The sequence below is a fragment of the Lampetra fluviatilis genome, chromosome 54 (assembly GCF_964198595.1).
Source record: "Lampetra fluviatilis chromosome 54, kcLamFluv1.1, whole genome shotgun sequence".
Classification (NCBI taxonomy): domain Eukaryota; kingdom Metazoa; phylum Chordata; class Hyperoartia; order Petromyzontiformes; family Petromyzontidae; genus Lampetra; species Lampetra fluviatilis.
In genome coordinates, this window is record NC_136328.1 from 220,081 (window position 1) to 246,046 (window position 25,966).

General features: G+C 47.7%; 1 protein-coding gene across 3 annotated transcripts in view; it reads right to left on the bottom strand.

The window, feature by feature from the left end:
- HSF1 (heat shock transcription factor 1) overlaps window positions 1-25,966 on the bottom strand; it is a 70,230-nt gene that overhangs the window by 30,791 nt on the left and 13,473 nt on the right. For all 3 annotated transcript variants that reach the window (XM_078879470.1, XM_078879469.1, XM_078879471.1), the window contains exons 4-9: window positions 24,405-24,529; window positions 13,712-13,787; window positions 12,685-12,746; window positions 12,104-12,191; window positions 7,590-7,717; window positions 6,481-6,795 (exon numbers count right to left, since the gene is read on the bottom strand). In XM_078879470.1, the coding sequence (XP_078735596.1) occupies window positions 6,481-6,795; window positions 7,590-7,717; window positions 12,104-12,191; window positions 12,685-12,746; window positions 13,712-13,787; window positions 24,405-24,529 (794 nt within the window). The remainder of the gene's footprint in view (window positions 1-6,480; window positions 6,796-7,589; window positions 7,718-12,103; window positions 12,192-12,684; window positions 12,747-13,711; window positions 13,788-24,404; window positions 24,530-25,966) is intronic.

Below are 25,966 nucleotides of genomic sequence, written 5' to 3' on the forward strand. Positions count from 1 at the left end.
AACACGCACGCACCTGTGGCAAAATAAACCAGAGAGAGGTTGGCACGAGAATGAGAGCGGCACAAAGCCGAATATTCAGGAGAATCGCAGAATGTGGAGGCTAAGGGCAGAATCATATCAACACCCCATGCCCCGACATACGCAAGGTCAAAATTACCCACAAAGATGGCGAAGTAACGATCCAGGAAAAATTTGGCACCCAAATGGGAGAAACACTGGGCCAAAAATGTACGAGAATCGCAGGAGGGAGAGGTTCAGAGCAGAACCATATCAACACCCCATGCCACGACACACGCAAGGTCAAAATTACACACAAAGATGGCGAGATAACCATCTAGCGAGAAGGTGGTACACAGACAGCGGAGGTATGGAGGCGAACATTCAGGAGAATCGCAGGATGGGAGGTCAAACACAATCAGTCCAATTCCGACCAATTCCTCCACCGGTTATACCAGGAGAGAATAGAGGAATAACACAGAATGCGGTCCAAATACATGATGAACCACCCACAGTGAGTGCGAGCGAGCGGCCAACACGCGCCCCACCCGCCGAGGTTTTGTTAAACCCTGAGCTCAATGGGAAATACAAGCAGGCTGCAAGTGACAGGGCGGGCAAATACCACCACAACCGGGAAACATCAAATGCATACGATGCGATAAGAAACGCGGACAGTGCTCTTGTAAATGACGCGCGGATCAAATACAAGGACAGGGCGGAATTGAAGCGTGATCGGACAGTAGATAACAGACAGCAGAGACAGAGAGAGCGCACAGGAAAAACAGTGCCACACGTCGCAAAAGAGAGCGATAATAGTGCAGGGGGAGGGAACACAGAGACCCACCCTGGGAAGTACAGGCGTGAGCCTCTGAATGGAAAATATCCAAATGAAATAAAAATTAATGTGGATCGGAGTGCTGAAATGGAGACGAATGTCCATGACGTATCGGGAATGGTGTTGAAATCCAACTCACTCGTACAAACCAAAAGGGCAACATTACGAGGCACGGAATTAAATCGACACGCTGACTCGGCAAATGTGCATGTAATCACAGAGAGAGCGAATGCCATTGATAACGGAGTACAGAAGTTGGTTGTGTGCGCGAATTCTGATTATGTGCAGCACAATTTTACACCACACACTCCCACGACGCGAGAGAGTGAGAGGGGAAATTACAAAAACGAACCGGAAAACCGTGATCGAATGATCAAAGTGATAAGTGGTAAACCAGACACTCGGAGCTTGGAAAAATTATGGCGACGAGGTAATATGAGGAAGGTAACGCATAAATGCGTTCGAAACCGCTACCTAGCGTTTCCCAGGATTTAACAAAAACAAAAAAATTAATATCCGCCGTAGTTATGATGGTTGAGAATCAATGTAACTTGTGGTGTTGATGTTTAACGTTTTGTTGTATTTTCCTTGCTTATTTCAAATGTAACCATGTTAAGATTGTGATACATATGCGCGCACTTTGGAAGGAATGCGTTATGGATTAGTACCGATGTTTAACGTTGTGTTTTATTTCTTTGCTTATTTCAAATGTAACCATGTTAAGATTGTGATACATACGCGCGCGTTGTGAGAAATAACCGCCGAGAGTGAGGGCGGCTGATGGATTTATAACGAAAAAAAACAGGGCATTTACTTTGTTTAAAAATTCGCCAGTGGCCGAATCAACCACTGATAATTTTTAAAAGGACGGATTGTTGTATCTATGCCCTGTTTCCGTTATTAATATTAAGAATAATTAAGAAAAAAATATATATTTTTTTATTATATCTATATATATATTTTAAATTAAATAATGAAAACAACCCACTACAAGCACACCAGGAATCTGTGAAACGGCCATTAAACTGCACAAACAGATGGCCCATGAATGCTTGGAGGGTTAGGAAAGGTCGCGAGGAGGGGTCGCGGGGGTGTCTGCTTCTTCTCGCTCTGTTTGTGTTTTTTGTTGCCCGCTCGCAAGGAATGCGCAGAGGGGAGTCACGTTTTGAGTTAGGCACGGGCGCACACAGAGAACAGGCAGTCTGGGTCGAGTCGTGCTCGGTCTCGCAACTCGGCTTGCGACGCAGCGTTGCGACAGGGCTCGCAAGAGAACTGGGGCAGATCGTGCCTCGAGGAGAGATGGGACGACGAGACGTCGTTAAGGTGACAGTCTGAGTGCAGTCAGTCCGAGTCGCGCTCAGCGGTGCGACGGGGCTCGCAAGGGAGGTGTCGGCATGAGCCGAGAGAGTATCGCTGAAAGTTCTCTTCTACAGTTATCCTGATGTGTTGAGTTGCTCGCAAAGTCAAGGATTGCGATAAGTTGATTGTACTAAGTTTTCACAGTCGGCTAAGAGGTGTGCAAATACAATTATACATTTTGAGAGCGAATGCCAACAGCTGCAGCTGGAGTTGCGCTAACGAACAATCAGCCGGGAGAAAGAGAAGGAGAGCGCCACCGAGCGCCGCCGAGCGCCGCCGAGCGCCGCCGAGCGCCGCCGAGCGCCGCCGAGCGACAACGAGCGACAACGAGCGACACCGAGCGCCACCGAGCGCCACCGAGCGCCACCTAGCGCCACCGAGCGCCACCGAGCGCCACCGGGCGCCACCGGGCGCCACCGAGCGCCACCGAGCGACACCGAGCGACACCGAGCGACACCGAGCACCACCGAGCGACACCGAGCGACACCGAGCGACACCGAGCGACACCGAGCGACCGAGCATCTTCAAGGACAGCATCGTGCCAACTCGTCATCTAGCAGTAGAGGGAGAGAGAGCGCAAGAGCAGCACGACTCGGACGTCACCGGGCGTCACCGAGCGTCGTGCCAACTCGTCGTCCAGCAGTGGAGAGAGAGAGCGCCGAGCGAGGGAGCAGCAGGGGCTCGCGGCGGCCACGCCCAACCCAGAGAAAACTTCTGGCCGCTGTTTGTATCCTCCCACACCACACAAGCTAACGACACAACTCCCGGCTCTAAGAATTAATTAATATTACAAGGGGACAACGCACACACAGCACGCACACGAATAAGATAAAAAAAAAAAATTGTCTTTGCGTTTCAAAAAGGGTTGCCATTTCGAGGTGGTGCGTTCAATATCAACTGATCGTGCAAAGCAGTTGCTGCCGTCGAGTTACATGAATAAAAAATGTTTAGTCATTCATTTTCGTTAACTGCATAATTACGCCAATGAATAAGTATTTTTAGTCATTCATTTTCGTTACTGCATAATCTTGTCCATTAATTTATTGACGTATACTTGCTTTCGGATAAGAGAGTGTCATGTGCTTGTTTAGAATAAAATTGCTTAACACCAACTGTTCGAGTGCTTCTTTCCAAGTCCATGCAAAACTATCTTATTCTTGATAACTGTATCCTGTGATGAGATATGAAAATGGAGACCTAAAATATCATAACACACACTAGGATAATCGGTAAACGTTTAATCGACGATAATCGTGTTATCCTGATTGATAACTCTGGATAAACGAAGCTGAGCCTAATTATCATAACTGCACACATTAACATAATCGCAAGCATCTGCATAAATTACGATTATCTCCGCGATTATCACAATTTATGCATATAATTACTCACATTATCATAAGTTATGCATATTAACTCACACATTAACATAATTAATGCGATTTGCGCATTTTTCGGATAATTATTAATTTTTATTATTTTTATCAAAATTTCATAACCCGACACATACAACATCAGTACATCCGATTAGCACAGTTGGCTATGTATGGTGCAAAAGAAGTTTAACGTACACACGTGTGTAGCCAGCCATGCTAATCCGACCTCAAATCCAACCTTTTCCCAGTAAAGCCTCACTGAGTCTCAAGCCTCTTTTTCAGAAGACTCCAAACTGTTTCAGTAGGGGCGATGTTGCTCTGTGTAATCCCAATTGATTTGCAGGTAACATTTCAGCATGAGGATGTTTCACCAATACTAGTTAAATTGCATGTGTTTCAGCTATAGGAAGAAACCAGAGAACCCGAAGGAAACCCAAAAAGAACAGGGCTCATAAAAACTCCACACAGAAAGGTGGCCGAGTCAGGGATTTAACCCAGGCCCTTCTTTGTGTGTGGAATGTTCATTTTAAGAGCTGCCCCACACTCTCCACACCTGTTCAACTCACGGCTATGTTAAAATTTTGGTCCACGGCCCAGCAGCAGCATGAACAAAGTCAACTTTTAACCTTCTATACAGCTGTACTGGTCACGAAAGCGTTGAATTCCAATGCAAGCTGACAGGAAGAATTAGATGGGTTTATAAACCAGCACACTAACTTATATGTAAGGAGTCGGAGAGTGTCGGAGACTGCCGTTTAAATAAACCTGCCCTATCATTTCAACTGTTGCGCCAGGAGGGGCATGTATAACAAGATGTGCATTTGAATGGCTGCTGATGGTGGTGGTGGGATGCAACAGGCCTTGCGCATTATTGCCTGCGGTTAAAACTCCCATGGGCACACAGCCAGTGGCTAGCCAGAGTCCCTACATCAGAGCTAGACCACTCTTGAAAGTTACAATGCACAAGTATTTTAAATGTTAGTTTAACACATTGGTTTACGCAGCTAATATTACGATTCATAAGTGATTTTTGGGTTGGGCCACGAAACGATCTGACCAAATCTGTGCCAGAAAGAACCCTTCACCACGCAGCACCACGTAGCACTACGCAGCACCACGCAGCACAGCCAAACAAATGTTTTTCTTACCCCGTGCCCCTACTGGACATCTGTGAATAAGAGCTTTATAGCTCATCGGATTCCTCCTGCAGTCTAAATAAATATATTTAGATTCCGTCACGTTTATAAGCTTTCAACGTGCCAATTCGGATTATTTCAGCTGACCAAAGAACATCGAATATAATGTAGCAATCATATATAATGTTTAATTCGAAACTACGTCAAACACCATCGGGATAAAATCAAGGAAGTTAAAGTAAAAATCCAGTATGTCATACAAATAATTCATACTCTTTGGTTCTTTCGGTAAAGTCATGTAGGTAGAAAAATAATAGATCACGACTTTTCGATCGCAACACAAGCAATTGCCATCAGGTGGGACAACCACAGCAAGAAAAAACTGCTGAAGCAGGCGAGAGATCTGCCGTGGCACGAGGTTATATAGGCCTCAGCAGTAGGGGGGGAGAGAGAAGGGGGGGGGGGCTGTGTTGGGTGGTATATTTGGTCAGATCGTTATGGGGCCTAACCCAAAAATAAATTATGAATTTTGTTAAATTTTCTTAATATTCTCTATTCTCAAACCATTATTGCTGAAGATGTTCAGGCAAGATAGTAATAGGCCAGACTCCACAGCAATATTACCTTAAAAAACAATAAAGCATACCATCCATTACTGATGTGTTAATCACTACAACATTGTCTTGTACAGCACAAGGTTAAGTGATAACAGTAATGTCCCTGACGAACATCAAACAAGGTGAAGAAATAGCTGAGCCATATCGATTCTGTATACCCATGGTATAAGTGTAACTTTAAAAATACCTGCAAATATGGAAAATTAAAGGTATCATTTAAACAAATAGGAAACACAATAATTGCCATGTCCGAGCTCAGAATAAAGTTTGTGCTTTAGCACGTTAAGGACCAGCCTCTACGTAAAGAAAGCCCTTGCTGCTTTGGGAGACATAGCTCAACAACTTAACGCATTCACCATTCGTTGAATACATTTATGGTTCAAATCTGGCAGGCTGCCCTGGTTATTACTGCAGGTGTATTAAGCGTAAAGTATTTTGTGCTATCTGCTTCAGTGGATGATAACGGTCCTTTGACGTCATTCAAAACGAGGAGGCCATTGTGTGCCGGACTCACGGTCCAATTTTAAAAAAATAAAATGCAAATTACTCAAATTGCGTTTTCCATCACTACTGGCACCATCTATAAAACATAGCACGTTCCTCCGTGCAGGCCCTGCACTATAAGAATGGTGCGAATACAAATGTAGTAAACTATTATTGTCACGTGTTTGTAATGGGGGTGTGATAACTACCTCACCATCGATGCATTTCACTACTTTATTCCTACTACTCCTATCATTCCGCTTGTTATCCATGGAAGCATGACTAAATCTTAAGACTTTTTCAGGAGGGTCCTGCCGAGTTTACGAAGTAGTGAGAAATGTTGCTACTGTGTGCAATTCCAATTGGTATTTTGCAGGTAATTTTTCAGCATTGCAATGTTTGGCCAATATCATTTACATTGTACATGGCTTTAACTATGAGAGGAAACCAGAGAAAATAGAGGAAACCCCTGCAGAAAAGGGAGAACATACAAACTCCACGCAGAAAGGCGACCGAGTCTGGAATCGAAGCCAGGTCTCTCTTGCTGCGAGGCGCGATTGCTTCCATTGCTCCACCGCCATTCATCCCCATTGTAGTTTACCACGAAAGGCAACAAAGCAACAGAGCACACTTCCAGCAACGAGTCGTGCAGCAAGTGAACGCAGCAAAGCCAATACCTGTCCAAGCAGGCGACGCTGAGACACTTCTCATCGGTGGCAGCGTTTGGATTGGCCGGCGGGAGCACTTCCTCTGGAAGGGGCAAGGTGACCGGCTTGTCGTCACCGCGGCCATCATCGCCGCCGTCACCACCGCCGTCGTCTTCTTCCAAGATGGTGTCGATGAGGGACGACGGGGAGAGCAGACCGCTGCACACCGCCTCGGCGGAGCCCAGCGGAATCTCGGCGACCTCATCCTGCGGCTCCAAGGGCAGCAAGTCGTCAGGGCCGAGCACCGGATTTGGGCTGTGGGGCTCGTCCTTAATGATGACCGGTCTGCAACAAAACAATAATTCCATTTTTCCTTGATTTAAAGCTTTCGTGACTGCAGGAATCCATACTCTTTGGTTCTTTCGGTAAAGTCACGTAGGTAGAAAAATCATAGATCACGACGTTTCGATCGCAACACAAGCTATCGTCATCAGGTGGGACAACCAAAGCAAAGAAAAACTGATGACGATTGCTTGTGTTGCTATCGAAACGTCGTGATCTATTATTTTTCTACCTACGTGACTTTACCAAAAGAACCAAAGAGTATGTATTCCTTTTTGTCTTTCTGACTAGATAACCACATTTTAATTATTATTTTTATCATTGGTTTCGCTTTTTCAGGAGAGTACTGCCAATTTTCACAGGAAGGGATTAAGTTGCTGTAGGCAATCACAACTGAGTAACTGTATTGCTCAGCATTGGGATGTTTGGCTAGTTACACTGCCTGTGTTTTTACCTTTGGGAGGAATGCAGAGTTACCACGATTGTGGTCAAAGTCTCCAAGCATGATTGCCACCGTAGCCCTTTAAAATTGGTTCAGCCAATCAGGCAGCAGCAAGAAAGGCCTGTGTTCGATTCCCAACTCTGGTGCCTTTCTGTGTGTAGTTTGTTTTTTGTTCCACTCCATTGGTTTCTTCCGGGTTCTCTGGTTTCCTCCAATAGCTATGAAACGCATTCCATGTAACCAGTATTGGCCAAACGTCCCAAAGCTGAAAGGTACTAAAATGCAATAAAATTAATTAAAGAAGTGCAATAAGCTGAATGATTGTGAATAATAATGGGTCTGTGCAAGTCCTCACGTATACTCCTCGTAGTCGGAGCCGCCGGCTGAGGGGCTGCTGTGAGACATGTCCGTGATGTCCGAGATGATGGGCCCACTCGACGCGAGGGTCTTGTCACCAAATCCGTTACCAGATGAAGTTGTTACCTGCAAAGAAACATGTAACTAATTTGTAGCGTAAATACCCAGGAAAGCTAACGGAGCTCTAAAGCTCTTAATCTGCCCTTGCACACTCACCTGATATGTTGGACAACACCGCGTGTGGCTACACAAGACCCCACCACAACTAGTCAATCTCCCGATTGACTCGTGGTGGAGTAGACATTATTATACCGCTGGGTGGACAGAGGCGTGGTGGGAGACTGAATGGAACCGCCATCCTCTGGATTGCAAGTCCAATGTGCCGACTGTTATACCTCGTCAGCTCCTAAACATGTTATGGTTATTGGTCTAGATATTTCTATTTGTACAGCAAACTGGCAATTTATGACAAGTGCTTATCATACGAATGAAGTTGGTGAGACACTGCCTCTCCAATACATACTTCACTTGGAATGTAACATTCTACAAACAAACTGAGGGCACCCCAATGGGTTCTCCCTTTATCTCCCGTTGTGGCCAACATTTTCATGGAAAAATTTGAGACGGACACCATCCATGCATCCACTCTACGCCCGTCCTTGTGGAAGAGGTCCGTGGGTGCCACGTTTGTCATCTGGCCACATGGCCGACCGGCTCTGAAACAATTTCTCAACCACATCAATTCCATACACCCAGCAATCAAATATCATCATGGAGGTAGAAAAGGATGGCATGCTACCTTTCTTGGATGTCTTAATCAAAAGGAGACCAGATGGCTCAATGAACCACTCTGTCTAAAGGAAAGTAACCCATACTGACGCCTACCTACCCATCCATCCCAGAAGAATTCCCTCATCAAAACGCTCCACCATAGAGCTCAATGTATCTCCGACCATGAACACCTAACCAGTGAACTCAAACACGTACACCAAGCTCTCAAGGCGAATGGATATTCTGACTACACAATCCGCAAAGCCATCACCCCCAACTGTGATGAAGGAGCCATCTTAAGATACAATCAAAACCATCACCGTGCCATACATAGCAGGAATAACCAAAATATTTCCAAAATCTTGCATAAACACAAGATCCAGGTCCGATTTAACACAGTACATAAAATTCGTGACCTGATCCCATCTGTGAAGGACAAGATTCCTGACATGCAATATCCCGGTGTCTACAGACTAGGCTGTATCTGCGGCAGCAGTTACATTGGGGAAACCATTGGGGAAACCAATGTAACTGCGGACCGTGTTCGTGAACACAACGCAGATCTGAAACACGGCAGGACCAAAGCTTCTGCCGTAGCTGATCATTACTTTAATGCGGCTGGCTCACATGAAATTGATTTCTCTAAGATGATGGTACTTTGCAAGCCAACTGGCTATCAACAAAGATTTGTTCACAAAGCCATCCATATATATAGAGACAAACACAATTTCAACCGAGATGAAGGTTTTAAACTCAGCAATCATTGGCAAGATGTCATCAACCACTTTGGATCATGACTTGAATTTGTGTTTCCTTTTCAACCTCTACCATCAGCAGTGTGGATGGGTGTCGCGAGGTGCAATTCCCCACCCCCCATCTCTACCGCTCCCCCCCCCATCTCTGCTCCACCCCCTCTCTCTCCCCCTATCTCTGCCCCATTCCTCCCCCCCCCATTTTCTGATGGGTGTTACCAAGTGCAATTCCTCCCTCCTCCCATCTCTACCCCCCCCCCATCTCTGCCCCACCCCCTCTCTCTCCCCCTGTCAATTCCCCCCCTCCCATCTCTCCCCCACCCCCATATCTGCCCCGCCCCCTCTCTCTCCCCCTGTCTCTTGCCCTTTCCCCCGCCCGCTCACTCTGGAGCCCTCATAAGCAGCTACATTTGGAGGTTTGCCCCCTCGTTTCTCGCCACCTGATGAAGACCACTTGTGTTGCGATCGAAACGTCATGGGTTTTTTGCTTTTAATTTAGATTTTTGTTTTATATCTCAGTGACTTCACCGAAATAACCAAGAATATGAATTCATGCAGTCACGAAAGTTTTAAGTCTACACTAATAAGTACTCCAAAAATTTGTAATTTTCCGGAAAAATTTTTTTGTTGACATGATTTAACTTCTTATATTTAATGATATACCCATCAGGAAGCACTCAATTTAGAAGATTCTGTTCGTTATTTTTCTATAAAGAACAAACATTTATGGGGGAAAGCTCCTATCTCTTCCCTTTTTCGAATTATTCGCATTTGAACATCATAAAGTGTAGTTTTGACATTAAAAACCGCTTAAATCCGAAATATCTAAAAATAAATAAAAGACAGAAGAATGGTTCTCAATTTCATTTTATTTGCTGTTTAGCGCTCTATCAAACGAAAAATACCCCTAAATCTTTTATTTTGAACGGTTTCTGAATGACACGCATAAACATGTTCACGTGGCACTCAAAATCGACATTTTGGGGCTTTGAAATGAAAAGGCTCGGATTTTTCCTGTTTTTTGTGTCCTAAAAGCTACCTATCTACCACATTTCAGCTGTCTACCTTGTTGGGAAGTACGCTAGATATTTTTGAGACATACATGCATATATACATACAGATTAAAGTCTTTATTTATATAAAGTAGAGCAATTTTGAAAAGCTTGTAAACAGCGAATTTGTAAGCAGTGTCTTCATCCAGTAATCGCAGTACGGTAACAATGTTTGTTTCATTTCTCTATTGCTCCAAAAAGCTTAAAATGCAAATCATCAAAATGACTTATTATTTGGAAGCGAAATCTGCATGCTGCTGCCTGTTGTAAGGGATATGTTACTTACTGATGATTATGGAGGAGTGGGGGTTACTTACCGTGCATTGACAAATAATTATTAAACTAAAAAAAAGCCTCAAAAACTAAAACCAAGAGTGGGACTGCAGGGGATAATTGCAGAACTATTATCATCAATACGTGTGTTTACCCAGAAAGCCTCAGCGAGCCTCAAAACCTTTTCAAGGAGTCTATGACATCTTTGTTGCCGTACAGGGTGATGTTGCAATGTACAATTCCAATTTACTACTATGAGCCAAGAATGTCTGTCCCACACGTGACGTCACTCCACGTCGACCAGCCCCCCTCATTAATAATCATGAACAGGTTAAGTCCTCCACATGGACACCCCTCCCTCCATTCATAATAATCATGAGCGGGTGACGTCACTCCACATTGGGGGGCGAGGCGCCTCCTCCCCCCTCCTCAGCGTCAACTTATAACCCTCACTATGAAGGCAGACCCTCACGTCATGCTGTTGAGACATCGAAGTAAAAAGGACGTCATGATGATCAAGGGATTATAACCTTTAAATTAACTAAGTCTGTGTCACCGCGGCCTTACAAATTTCACACGAATGGATGCAATGAAGATCACGTCGCAGTCTGCTTTTTGCTTGCAAGTTTCACATTTACTGCAATACACCAGTCCTTGGATGGGAAAAGGCTAGTTGAGCAATAAGCAGACAATAACAATTCTGTTACATGTATTTTTTTAGCTATGAGAGGAAATCTGGCAGGCTGTGATTTAGAAGGATTTTAGTAGGATCTGAAATTCCATGAAAAGTAAAGAGAAAAAATGTAAAAAAAAAATGTAGGAATTATGACCCTACTTCTCGATTTAAAGCTTTCGTGACTGCAGGGATTCATCTTGGTTCTTTCGGTAAAGTCACGTAGAAGGGAAGTAATAAAATAATAAAAATAAAACACAATAAAATAATTATCACGACGTTTTGGCTACAACGCAAGCAGCCGTCTTCACCTGAAGACGGCTGCTTGCGTTGTAGCCTGAAGACGGCTGCTTGCGTTGTAGCCGAAACGTCGTGAGAATTATTTTATTGTGTTTTATTTTTATTATTTTATTACTTCCCTTCTACGTGACTTTACCGAAAGAACCAAGATGTATGACCCTACTGTTGAGTTCACAACACTCTGGACGTGGCAGCAGTTGCTAGGATGGTGTCATCCATCACTTCCATTGCACTTGCCAATCAGCCGGCTCACTTGAGCTACAGCCAAGCCTGAGCCAAACTGTGACTAAGAATACTCAATTTAAAGCTTTTGTGACTACAGGGATTCATCTTCTTGGTTCTTTCGGTAAAGTCATGTAGAAGGGAAATAATAAAATAATAAAAATACAACATAATAAAATAATTCTCACGACGTTTTGGCCACAACGCAAGCAGCCGTCTTCAGGTGAAGAACAGGTCTGTTGGAAAGACAGCGTCTGAATGGGCACCACCAGGCTTGGCAGCGTATATTTAAGCTGGGTTGGAGGGGGCGCCTTGACAAATGAATTTGCATATCAAGAGGAATTTAGCATATTTATGGGAAATGCAGATATGGGATTAGTCACCTCCTACGCATTCCACAAGTAGTGAAATGCCGCAGACCACGTTACACTGTAACGCTAGTCGTGACTTGGGGAGATGCGGCACTCACAGTGTAGTCGTCGAGCGGCTCGATGGAGAGGGGACGGCCGTACTTGGGCAGCGAGTGTGACGAGCTGCTGTCGTTGAGCATCAAAGGCCTGGGCACGGTGCACAACGAGAGGGGGGAAGAGGTCATGTAAGGCGTAAGCAATGGGAAAAATATGATCACACAATGCTGCATTTACAACGATTTATTTTTGTTATTATTACACTTGTTAACCTAGAAGAGCACCACAGAGTATCAAGATAATTTTTCAGGAGGGTCCTGACAAAGTTTTTGCAGACGGGGTGGCATTGCTACCCAAGTCGGTAATTTGCAGGTACATTTTCAGCATTGGGATGCTTGACCAATATCAGATAGATTGTATGTTTTTTTTAGCTTTGGAAGGAAACCAGAGAACTCCAAAGAAACGCATGCTGAACAAGTGGAGAACATACAAAACTCCACACAGGACAGCACCCAAGTCAGGAATCGAACCCAGGACCTTCTTGCTGCAGCAAGACACTCGTGTGAACACTGCGCCACCACCCTGCCACTGCTAACGCTCTTCTAACACCCTCGGCTCAAGGGTCAACAATGGCAGAACTCACAGCTTCCGCTTGACCCCGATGACTCGATTTGACTGCACCAGGGAAACGAGGAATTGGATCAGCTGCACAGATGCACAAAGAAGAAAGTTAATAGGAGCACTCCCATGATTATCCAAGACCAAAATAATTGACTAATTTAATACATTTCATACGTGCGACATTCTTATAGTTATGGATTATCACAATCGGTAATAGTATCACAGTAAGGGGGCAATGATTGTGATGTATAATCACAATTAAATAATTTGTTAATTATTTTCAAAATTTAACTATTTTGGACCATGATGCCAGCACACATTTCCAACTCTTTTCAGATAACATCACAGGATATTTAACATCCACTGTGAAGCATACAGTATGGATATTACGGTCAATATACCCGCAGTAATGACCACTTCGCCCTGCTGGACGTGAACTACAAACCTCTACAACAAGCGGTTAATGCGCGACCGCTGGGCCGTGTCACCATCCCGGGCTAAAATGGCTCCAGACTGGGCATGGGAGTTGTGGTGAATCACTCCTCCATTAATTTGATAAATTGTTGCAATTCAAGGTAGTAATTTTTTTTTACATTGCTGTGAATATAGCGACCACTATCTTTGATAACTTCTTTCGCACCGTACATAACATAAGGCGCTAATCGGGGTAACATGAACCCTCGTGGCTGCAGGGGTGACGTGAACCCTTTAGATACAATATACACGTGATTGAACTCTTGTTTTTCCCAGCCAATATGATTCACAATGGAATTTACGAGTGGCCATGTAACAATTAGGACCCTCCACCACCCAAACCATAGCCAAACAAATGTCACTTGGTATACAAGCATTTAAGGCACCAGTTATTATGGTTTCACCTCACCGGTGAGTTGAAGTTTGGCACGTGAAATGCTTGTGCACATGATCATTTCATTAGTTTAATTTGTTTGGCTGTGTTGGATTTTACCACATTACAATGATAATTGATACACAATAGATGTATTATCATTGTAGCTGCACCCAGCCCTGTTGACACCTCAGCTCCTCACCTTATTCACCACCTTCTGCTGTTGCGCATGCTTCTGGCGCAGAGAGGCAACTTCTCTCCAGAGAGCCTCGTTCTCCCTGACACAGAACACACACAATATGCACATAACGTGAGCAAAGTCAAATTATGGGATTCTTTAAAGTCGCCAATTACATGGTGGCACAGTGGTAACATTTCTGTCTAAGACCAATAAGGGTTTGGGTTCGATTCCTGACTCGGATGCCTTTCTGTGTGGAGCTTGTATGTTCTTCCCCTATAATGCATGGATCATCTCCAGGTTCTCTGGTTACTTCCCATAGCTAAAAAGAAAAACATATTGTAACCAGTCCATAATAGAGGTTTTTGGGTTAGATCGTGTAAATATATAAATGTGTCGTTAAAACCGCCACCAAGCGACACAGCCAACTAGTAAGGGTTGCCACGTCAACAGAACGTGGCCAATTCGTTACGAGTACAGCACGAACCGGTGTGTTGGAGAGCCACAACATTTACAATCTGAGTACGCCGTTTCACCTGTAATTACAACTAGCTTCATCAGGCAGGAATTCATATTCTTTGGGTCTTTCGGTAAAGTCACGTTTTTTTTTTTCTTTGAACCTATCTAGGTGAATTTACCAAAAGACCCAAAGAATATTGTGAAGTCTTACTGTTTCGTTCCTTATATAGAGGCATAGATGTGGTGACCACGCTTCTGCGCTCTTGCACAATGTGGAGGGGGGGGGGTTACTGAGGCAACGAACATTATGCATGTATATTATACGAGCACTTTCAACTTGTCCTTTCTGTCTATTGTGTTAATTAAAATAGCCTGACCAACGGCAATACCTATTGAAGTACGCTGCCCTTTGTAGGCATGTATTTAACTAATGTATTATTTTATTATTCTCTTCCACGCAGCACTAAGCCGGTAGCTATCTGAACGGTTAAAATTATTTTTATTTATTTTTATTTCGATAGATTATCTAATTAGTCTTGGCCAGTCGTAGCTAGTTTTGCGCGATACTTCCACATTATCAACATCAATTGAGTGTCCTTGTTGGGACGCGCGTTCTGCTCTTGCTGACAGTTATATTTAGGAAAATGTAATATTCCTCTGATGTTCTTTTAGTCTCGTGCTGATCATTCGTCCTGTTTGCCCAACATCACATTTACCACCCGTGCAGTTAATCCTGTACACACCTTCAGCAGCCCAGGATGTGGGGGCACCCGACGAGTAATTGACCATAAAAATGTTGTCAATTACAATTATTAGTCGATTAATCGACTTAATCGACGAATCAACACCTCAGCTCTACGCTGTACATTACTTTTTTTTTATTATATGTGTAGTGGTGATACGCGCTGGGTGTATATGTCGTGTGCCAGCGCGTATGTACGGGTGTGTGTGTGGTGACGCGCGCTGACGGGGAGGAGCAGGCGTCAGTGCGCGGGTGGGGGTAGTGCTGCTGATTGGCTGTGTGCCGGTGACGCGCCCAGAGGGAGTGATCGGGTAGCAGCGCGGTGTGATTGGTCGGGGAGTGGAAACACGCGCTGAGCGGAACCGGATCGTAGGGATAGCGCGTGGGGATTGGGTAACTGAGGAGCGGTGCCGACGTTGAGGTCCGCATCCGCTCCGTCTCCCGGGAAGAAGAGGTATATAAGGTGATGCACAGAGGAGCAGGGGGCAGAAGTGGAACCATCTAAGAATGAAGACGAAGGTGCAGAGATAGAGCCCGGAGAGGAGAGTAGAGGAGAGTAATGGAGAGTAGAGGAGAGTAAGGTATAAGTGTGTAGCCAGCGAGAGAGAACGGTCTACACGAGCTGAGTAATGTAGTGTGTAGCCAGCGAGAGAGAACGGTCTACACGAGCTGAGTAATGTATAGTGTGTAGCCAGCGAGAGAGAACGGTCTACACGAGCTGAGTAATGTATAGTGTGTAGCCAGCGAGAGAGAACGGTCTACACGAGCTGAGTAATGTATAGTGTGTAGCCAGAGAGAGAGAACGGTCTACACGAGCCGAGTATGCATACGGTGTAGCCAGAGAGAGAGGAAGGTCTACACGAGCCGAGTATGCATACGGTGTAGCCAGAGAGAGAGATGCAAAGTCTACACGAGGCGAGTGGAGAGTGTAGCAGAGGCGCAGAGTCTACACGAGGCGAGAGAAGAGTGTAGCCGAGGCGCGGAGTCTACACGAGGCACAGAGAGCCAGCAGCACAGAATCCAGAGAGTCAAGAGAAGCGTAGGGTGAAGAAGAAGAGGTCACGAGTTGTACCGTTGTATGGTGACCGCATTGTGAAGAAGAGAGGCCACGCGTTGTATTGTTACAAGTCAAGATTTAATAAAAGAAGTGTGTTCCCGTCAAGGAGTTTCCTGCCGTCATTTTCCAATACTTCATCTGGCGTCAGAAGTGAAACGGGCTTCCAAGTATGGAGACAAGGAAGACCCGTAGGACCCACGGGATTGACCGCGAGGAAGACCTGGACGACTCGGGGCCGCTGGTGGCGGGGGGTGAGGAAGAGGACTTGCCCACGCTACAGGGTCCGTCGACGGCGCCGGCCGAGCGACCGGGGACCGACGCCGAGCTTCGTGAGGCGCACTCCCGACTGGCGGAGCTGCTGCTCGCCGCCGCGTCCATCTTGGCGGAGATCAGCTCGTCGGGAGGAGCGGGGACGGTGGGGGACATTTTACAAGGTCGCCCCGCAGATTCCCGCCAAAACGAATGGGGGATTCCCGCCATTGCGCCTGGGCCTACTTTTGGCGGGAACGGCGAGCGCATCGACGTCATCAGCGCGAGAGGGGGTCCGCCATCTTACGTCTGCTGCTGGAGCCGCCATCTTAGACACCGACGGACAGGCGGAGAGGAACCACGAGGCGGATGACTTCATTTTTCAGCAGCGCCTGCCCACGTTGTCAGCCTTCAAGGCGGAAGGCGGAGACTGGGGCCAATTTCAGCGAAGGTTTTTGGCGCATCAAGAGATGTCAGCGTGGTCCGATGCTACGGCGCTGCGGGCATTGCCCGCCATGCTGGACGACGATGCGCTCGCGGCCTTCAGGGCTGCACGGAAGTCGGACCGCTCCACGCTGAAGGATGCGCTGGGTTTGTTGGCCAGGGTCTACGGACCTCCCTCTACGTGCCGCCATCAGTTCTACGCAAGACGGAAAGCGGCCACGGAGACCGCGCTGGCCTATCGCACGGCGTTGCTGGCTCTTGCTGATGCTGCGTTCCCTCGGATGGACGAGGAGGGCCAAGACGCGATGGTTTTGGAGCAGCTGCTCAAGTTGGCGCAGGACCTGGGGGTCCCTATCAACACAGCTGACGAGATTGATATTTCTTCTTTGAGAGTCGCCACGAGTATTCAAGCGCACGAGGCCCTACAACGGAAGCAAGGCGTTGGTTGCAACGCTGCTGTCGTCGCAGCCCCGGGTTTGGTGGTCGCCGAACCCCAAGTCGTCAGCCCACGAGAGGAGGCGTTCGCCACGGGACGACCAGGGGACTGGAGGCCGGGGGCCCGGTCGCCTCTGCGATCGGGCCGAAAGTCGGAGCAACCAAGATCTACTCCGACCCTCGTCACGTGCTATAACTGCGGCCTCCGGGGCCACGTGGCGTCCGGGTGCCGCGCTCCGCGGCAGCGCGCCATGGGAGCTCGGCTGGACGACGACCGAGAGCCCAAGCCATCTCTACAATCCCCGGCAAGTCGCGGCACCTCACACGCTCGGCCTGTTTATTCGGCACACATGGGACGCCGCGTTGCGGCGGAGGAGGGCCGGTTAAGGTTCGGGGATTCGGTTCGGCGAGGGGGGTTCGGCCGGGACCAGGGAGACATTGAATGGGCGGAATTGGGGCATAGAATTGTGGCTGCTTCGGCGGGTTCGTCCGTTGTTACGGGATCTATTGATGGGGTTGAGATTAGGGTGTTAGTGGACACGGGGGCATCGGCAACTATTATATCGGACCTCATTTATAATATTCTTCCAGTCCAATGTCGTCCGCTGCTTCCAGTGGATGTGCCATTTTACGCCGCTAATGGGGGATCGTTGGGCATTATCGGTCAGGTTAGGGCGTCCATTTGCATTGGAGATATCAAATTGTCGGGACCCGTTTTCGTTTCGTCTTCTTTGGCAGTTCCGTGTCTTTTGGGCACTGATTTTTTGGCTAAAATGCCTATTAAAATTCTTATCGATCAACGATGCATTGAACTGCCATCGGGTCGCCGGATTTCATTTTTGACGGGCCCTACTGACATTCGGACGGCGTGCGCTACGATACAAGCGGTGGCGACGCAGACAGTGCAAGTGCCCCCGGGTTCACAGATGTTGATTCCCCTCCGGTTGCGGAAACCATGGGTGAGGGAGGCTTCGGGACAGAGTATGCTTTTGGGTCCTTCTAACAAGGCTGTCGGGGGTCTTGATTTATCGGTGGCTCACACTTTGGTGCGGGCTGACAGGGATCCGTTTGTGATGGTTTTGAACGCGGGGTCGCGACCAGCTGTCATTCCGCAGGGCACCGTACTGGCTCACGCGGCGCAGGTCCCTGGGGATGATGGGTGGGTTGCGCAGGTGGGCTCGAGCCCCGCGCGGAACGTTGAGCCAAGGGAAGACCTCGAGTGGGTCCATTCGCTATGTGCCGCCTCGGACGATTTGTCGGCGGCGCAGTTGGGTGCGCTGCGCGAGTTGCTCATTGAATTCTCTGATGTATTCAGTAAACATAAGTATGACATTGGGTGCACGGATTTGTTGCACCATCACATTGAAACGGGCGATGCGGCGCCGGTCAGGCTAAATCCCTTCCGACTGAGTCCCGTGGAGAAGGAACATGTTCAGTCGGCTGTTAACGATATGCTAGAAGCCGATATTATTTCGCCCTCCTCTAGCCCGTGGGGAGCGCCTATTGTGCTGGTTAAGAAGCAGGACGGGTCCCTGCGATTCTGCGTTGATTTCCGTCGCCTGAATAAGATCTCTGTGGCTGACGCGTATCCGCTCCCCAGGATGGATGAGTCTGGTGCGCGATATTTTTCGACTCTTGATTTGTTATCGGGGTTTTGGCAGTTGCCGCTCGACGAAGAGTCGAAACCTAAGACAGCATTTCGGACTCCAGGGGGGCTGTTCCAGTTTAACCGGTTACCCATGGGACTTCACTCCTCTCCAGCGACGTTTCAGCGACTTATGGAGCTGGTTTTGTCGGGCTTGCAGTGGGATACATGCTTGATTTATATGGACGATGTCATTGTTTTCAGTAAAACGTTTGAAGAACACCTCCGGCGATTGAGAGGGGTGTTCTTGCGAATGCGATCGGCTAAGTTGAAATTTAAACCGGCCAAATGTCACCTCCTTCGTAGGTCCGTTGGATACTTGGGTCACATTGTCGATTCTTCGGGGATCTCCACCGATCCCGCGAAGACGGATTGTGTCGGTTCGTGGCCGACACCTACGTCCGTTTCCGACGTGCGTAGTTTCATCGGGTTTGCTTCTTATTATCAGCGGTTCGTTGAGCACTTCGCCACTATTGCAAAACCCTTGCACGCTCTAACGGCGAAGGGAGTGGAGTTCAAATGGGGACCGGAGGAGGAGGCCGCGTTTCGCTCCCTCCGGGACGCCTTGGTGGGTGCCCCACCCTTGTGTTATCCCGATTTTGCCAGTCCCTTTTTGCTGGACACGGATGCTAGCAACACGGGCATTGGGGGGGTGCTATCCCAAGTCGTTGGGGGGGTCGAAAGAGTTGTCGCCTACGGCAGTAGGGTGTTGTCTCCGGCGGAGCAGCGCTACTGTGTCACCCGTCGCGAGCTGCTTGCCATTGTTTTTTTTGTGCAGCAGTTTAGGCCATATCTCTATGGTCGTCACTTTACAGTCCGAACGGACCACGCGGCGCTACAGTATTCATTGAGGGTCGCCCAGCCCTCGGGCCAGTTGTCGCGTTGGTTGGAAGTCCTCCAGGACTATCAGTTTACGACTACGTACCGTAAGGGGTTGCGACACACGAATGCCGATTGCTTGTCGCGGTTGTTGCCTTGTGATGAATGCGCGTGTTTGTCGGGATCGGCGCGCTGTAAACCGACGCTTGCGGGGGAGATGGGGGCACTGGCTGCGACAGCGGGCGCACCGATCGGGGATGATTCCACTGCCTCTCAGGGTCGGGACTCGCTGCTCTCGCTGTCGCTCAGCGAATGGGGCCGCCTCCAGATGGCGGACAGCTCGCTGCTAGCATTGCGCCGCAAGGTTGGGGGTCCCGAGGGGGACCAGGAGCGTACCGGCTCCTATGTACTTGAGCAGGGCGTGTTATTGAGATGGGACAGTTTGTCCTGGCGGAACGCACTCGTGGTGCCTTCCGCTGTGAGGGGGAGGGTTGTCTTGGCGGCACACGAACGCCTCTTGCACTTGGGAGTTAACAAGACGCTTGCCCTGCTTCAGCGTGACTATTACTGGCCGGGAATGGGAAGTGATGTGGTACATATTCTGAAGGGGTGCGTTGAGTGCGCCAGGCGTAAACCACCGGCCGTGGCAGCTAATCCACCGCTGCAATCTATTCAGGTCTCGCGTACCAACGAGCTCGTTGCACTCGATATTTTGGGGCCCTTCCCAGTCACGCCGAGAGGGAATAAATATTTGTTAGTGGGGGTCGAATACTTTACCCGATGGCCTATGGCGTGGCCTCTCGCTAACCAGTCGGCAGCGGCTGTGACGGATGCCTTCGTCCAGGGCTATGTCCTGGACAAGGGGGCTCCCGAACGCCTGCTGACCGACCAAGGTAAAAATTTTTCGAGTAAATTGTTGCAAGAGGTGTGCGATCTGTTGGGTACCAAGAAGGTGCGTACCTCCCCGTACCACCCGCAGACTGACGGGATGGTGGAGAGACTCCACAAAACTTTGACTTCCATGCTGTGCCAGCAGGTGTGCGAGGCACATGTAGATTGGGACCTGCAGGTCCCGGGAGTCCTTGCCGCGTATAGAATGGCCCCCCATGCAGCTACGGGGTTTTCCCCATTCTATTTGATGTACGGTCGGGAAGCTGACCCGCCAATGGAAACGCAACTTGGCCTGTCCGCTCCACGAACTAATTCTAATTTGGCAGAACATATTAAGTTTAATATTCACAAGCTGACAGAGGCGAGGGAGGCCGCACGGCTTAATTCGCGGGCTCGCCAAGTTGCTAATGAACGGTTGCGGGCGCGGAAGGTGTCCATGCACGAATGGAAACCAGGTGACAGGGCCTGGCTGCATTGCCCTCAGGCACCCTTGGCTACGTCGCCTAAATTGTTGAGACCGTGGAGGGGACCCGTGGAGGTCGTGCGCGTTGCACGGCCCCAGTGCGTTCAGATAAAGTGGGGAAAGCGCCGTTGGTACGTTCACCCCTCCCGACTGAAACCGTTCTCGCCTCCATATGGCCTCCCCTTGTGTCGTGATGGCCGGGCGTGTGACGTGACCGGCGACCCAGAGGGGGAAATGTCTCTGCCTGATCCACACGTATTTTCGCCTGATCTGCTCCCAGGTGTCTCGGAACTGACAGCTGCCGATCACCGGCGGCCGGATCTCCGCGGCGGGGCCGGCTCTTTCAGGCCCGTTCCGCGCCATCTGGAGCAGCCGGAACCGCCGGACGGTCGTCAGTGTCCCGCCCCATACGATGGACCAACCAGACGGACTCGTGCCAGGTCGTGCTACTTTGCATGACCTGCCTCGTGAGGAGTCGGGGCAGTTGGAGCGCCTCGTCACTGCGTGTAGTCGTAGGGACGTGGGGCGTGTTCGTTTTCAAATTTGCTCGTATCGTGTTATTGTTGACTTTTCGTGTTCATTGTCAATCTGTACATAGTTATTCTTGTTGTTGTTGTTGTTGTGTTATGTTATGGGGCACACTCGGGGGGTTACGGGGTTTTTTTTGTTGGTTGTCGTTTTATCGTCGCGGTTGGTTGTTGTTAGCAGCCGGGCCGGCTGCGAGCTATGTGGGAGGGGGTGATGTAGTGGTGATACGCGCTGGGTGTATATGTCGTGTGCCAGCGCGTATGTACGGGTGTGTGTGTGGTGACGCGCGCTGACGGGGAGGAGCAGGCGTCAGTGCGCGGGTGGGGGTAGTGCTGCTGATTGGCTGTGTGCCGGTGACGCGCCCAGAGGGAGTGATCGGGTAGCAGCGCGGTGTGATTGGTCGGGGAGTGGAAACACGCGCTGAGCGGAACCGGATCGTAGGGATAGCGCGTGGGGATTGGGTAACTGAGGAGCGGTGCCGACGTTGAGGTCCGCATCCGCTCCGTCTCCCGGGAAGAAGAGGTATATAAGGTGATGCACAGAGGAGCAGGGGGCAGAAGTGGAACCATCTAAGAATGAAGACGAAGGTGCAGAGATAGAGCCCGGAGAGGAGAGTAGAGGAGAGTAATGGAGAGTAGAGGAGAGTAAGGTATAAGTGTGTAGCCAGCGAGAGAGAACGGTCTACACGAGCTGAGTAATGTATAGTGTGTAGCCAGCGAGAGAGAACGGTCTACACGAGCTGAGTAATGTATAGTGTGTAGCCAGCGAGAGAGAACGGTCTACACGAGCTGAGTAATGTATAGTGTGTAGCCAGCGAGAGAGAACGGTCTACACGAGCTGAGTAATGTATAGTGTGTAGCCAGAGAGAGAGAACGGTCTACACGAGCCGAGTATGCATACGGTGTAGCCAGAGAGAGAGGAAGGTCTACACGAGCCGAGTATGCATACGGTGTAGCCAGAGAGAGAGATGCAAAGTCTACACGAGGCGAGTGGAGAGTGTAGCAGAGGCGCAGAGTCTACACGAGGCGAGAGAAGAGTGTAGCCGAGGCGCGGAGTCTACACGAGGCACAGAGAGCCAGCAGCACAGAATCCAGAGAGTCAAGAGAAGCGTAGGGTGAAGAAGAAGAGGTCACGAGTTGTACCGTTGTATGGTGACCGCATTGTGAAGAAGAGAGGCCACGCGTTGTATTGTTACAAGTCAAGATTTAATAAAAGAAGTGTGTTCCCGTCAAGGAGTTTCCTGCCGTCATTTTCCAATACTTCATATGTATATAAAGACAAACTTTGCAGCCTATTTATTAAGTTAGTTTCGAAACTCTTTGGTTCTTTCGGTAAAGTCACGTAGGAGTATGGATTCCTGCAGTCACGAAAGCAGCAAATCAAAGTGATTTTCTGTAATTTACTTGATTGCTCGCATTTATGACACTTCCTAATCTTAATTTTATGACACTTGTTTAACCAGGAAGCCTCAAGACTCTTTACCAAACTCGTCCTGCATGTTTTCAAAGGAGGGGGTAATGTTGTTATGTATGATCCAAATTTAGTCATTTGCAGGTAATTTTTCAGCACTGGTATGTTTGACCAATACCAGTTACATTGCATTGTTCTTTAGCTATGGGAGGAAACTAAACCCAGAGGAAACCCATGTGCAGTGCTCACTAATTGAACAAGGACAGAATTAGAATCCACCTCCTCCTGTGCTGAAATGCAAAACCTGATTCCTTCCACGACAACTTTACATTCATGAGGTCCAACTTTGCTACAACACTGTCACATCCACTCATCTCGTCTGGAACCGTATCCAGCTTCTGTTCACGTTTGCATTTCCCCCCACATGTTACTGTACTGCAAATGAATAATTTAACAGATGATATGTGTTCTTATTATTATTATAATGATTACAGGCAGTCCCCGGGTTAGGGAAGGGTTAGAGGTTCCAGAGAATTATCCATAACCCGATTTTTCCGAATTTCTCCGTACTGTATCGCGCATGGTTAGCAGGTAAGGGGTGGAAACCCTGAGGAGGTGCACTGGGCCGTCCATAATGCAGAGTTGTGTGTGGGAGAATAAGGGGGGAGATGGTCCAACTCTGGGAGAGTAGGGGAGGTGGTGTATGACCCCCCAAAGCTTCTGTGTGAGTCTCGGGAAAGCTAGGAACACTGTAGGTGTGATTAGATGAGTGTTTTTTTTTATTTTGTTGGTTTTATTTTCTTTGTGGTAGCCTGCTACCAGGCTATAGCTCCTCTGCTTGGGGTGGTTGGTGTCAGCTCATGTAGGAATAAACACTGACATCCCTAACAGCCAGGTCTGAGTGGTCCAACACCAGCTCCGCAGCCCTGGTGGAAAGGCAACGTGATAACTCTGTTTAAGCTGCTTTGGCTGCATGCCAGCGTGTCTGTGGTTTCCCACACCTCTGAATCATTCTCTCCCAAAATAGTCCCACCTGAAAAAAGTCCAACTGTACAAAAGAGCCCCACTGTACAAAAAAGTCCCAATGTTTAAAACAATCCCACTGTTTAGTACAGAAACTTGACATGCATTCGCAATAAGACCCAATACAAATCCCTATTCTATTGCAATTGCCCTCTTTTATTATGTACATGAAATTAATTTCTGCACCACAACACTGTAAATCATGTATGTCTGCCGAAAATTGTACATTTCATGCCATTGAGTATCTTGGTGGTAAATATGGCAAATTGGGCCATGACATCGGGACACAATTGTCTACTATTTTCGAATGGCATCAGGGGACCTTTAATCTCTACTATGAAGCAGACGATGTGCATTTTTTTGGTTATTCACCTGTATGTATGTTGACCTTCTTTCTCACCGTAAATAGCCAACCATGCTAATTGGAGGTGCAGTATTAACAAAGGCAGCCCTGCCTGATGCGAACCGCTAACCTAAACAACAAGGATTCATGTGCTTCCGATGGGCCTCGTCACTGCCCAAACATCAATGGAAAGGAAGGCAGGAACTCACATTTTCATGGTGTTGAGTCGGTTGTCCATATTCTCCTGCCTCCCGCGAATCTGCTGGACATCGCTTATGATCCTGCCCATGTCTCCCTGCTGCACACGCATATCCTCAGGCTTCACTGCTGAGACCTACAAGCGAGAAGTAAGCACATGTGTCAAGATCATTGTTTAATGTTTAGATTTCAATACAATCGTGCTTTTGGAGTTACATGTCAAAATACGTTTTAACATCTTTATTTATGTAATGCGGCCAGCAACACAATGCAGCAATCCCTGAATACAACACAAAGGAATGACTCCAGGAGACATTTGGGGGGTGGCAGGTTGACACAGTGGTAACACTCGTGCGTGGAGTTATATGTTCTCCCCCTGTTCTGCTTTGGTTTCTTATGGATTCTTGGGTTTCTGCTCATAACCTCAACATATATACTCTGTAACCGGTATTGGCCAAACATCCCAATGTGGAAAAATTACCTGCAAATTGCTCAATTGGGATGCGCACAGCAGCAACAGCAGCACTACTGCGCATACTTGGAAGGACCCTCCTGAAAAGAGTCTTGGGACTCGGTGAGGCTTATCGGGGTAAACAAGCATGCATAAAATACATATTATACCAAAATTGCATGTATGAAATGTGTGGTTTTTATATATATAGTAGCGGAAAGTACCCGGCGTTGCCCGGGCAAAAAAAATATTTCAAAACTACTCTTAAAAACCTTACATATACATACACAGATACCAAGCAATTGTGAAAGGCCGGTGGGCCATTATGATATAAGGCTTACACTCGCACAGCTGGTAGGTCATTGAGTTTAAAGTGGCAGCATTTCACGATGAGATACCTCAACTATTTTAAGCATTCAGAACCGTGCAAGACAGATCATACATCCAATGCCGGCAAGCCTTGGCAAGCCTTGGCAAGCCTTGTTGATATTTGAAAAAGTGGATTCAAATTTTGGCCATAAACGTGTCAGCGAATCAGTTTTTCAAGGGAAACATTGCAAAACGTACAACATAACAATGAACAGTCATAACACTTCGGTTTAAGGAGCCAACATTATGATTCATAATATATTTGTGGGTTAGGCCATTCAATTATCTGACTAAATCCACACATTGAAATGTTGTGGATTTTACTCTCCCAACACACCGGTTAGTGCTGTACTAGTAACGAATTGGCACGTTTTGTTTACGTGACAAACCTTACTAATTGGCTGTGTCGGGTGGTGGCAAGTTTAACGACCCATTTACATTATGAGACCTCCTTTGCCAGTAGCAAGATATAGTAACAGGTTTTTACCCTTTTATCTGGCAACGAAACTGAGACCTTTATACAAGGAATCATGTTTGCATTAACCACAACACTTGCAGTCAAAATGCAAACAAAAAAGACAACTCTGATAATGTATGCACCGTCTCATAATGTAAATGCTTCCCCGAGCTCTCAATACTCTGATGGTGCGTTATCTTTGAGTTGTGCGCCTTTTGGCGTCATCTGGTCCAACACCATGTCAGACTAGGCTCTAAGAAAAGCTGTCTCGGGTGTGGACCAATCAATTTCAAGGA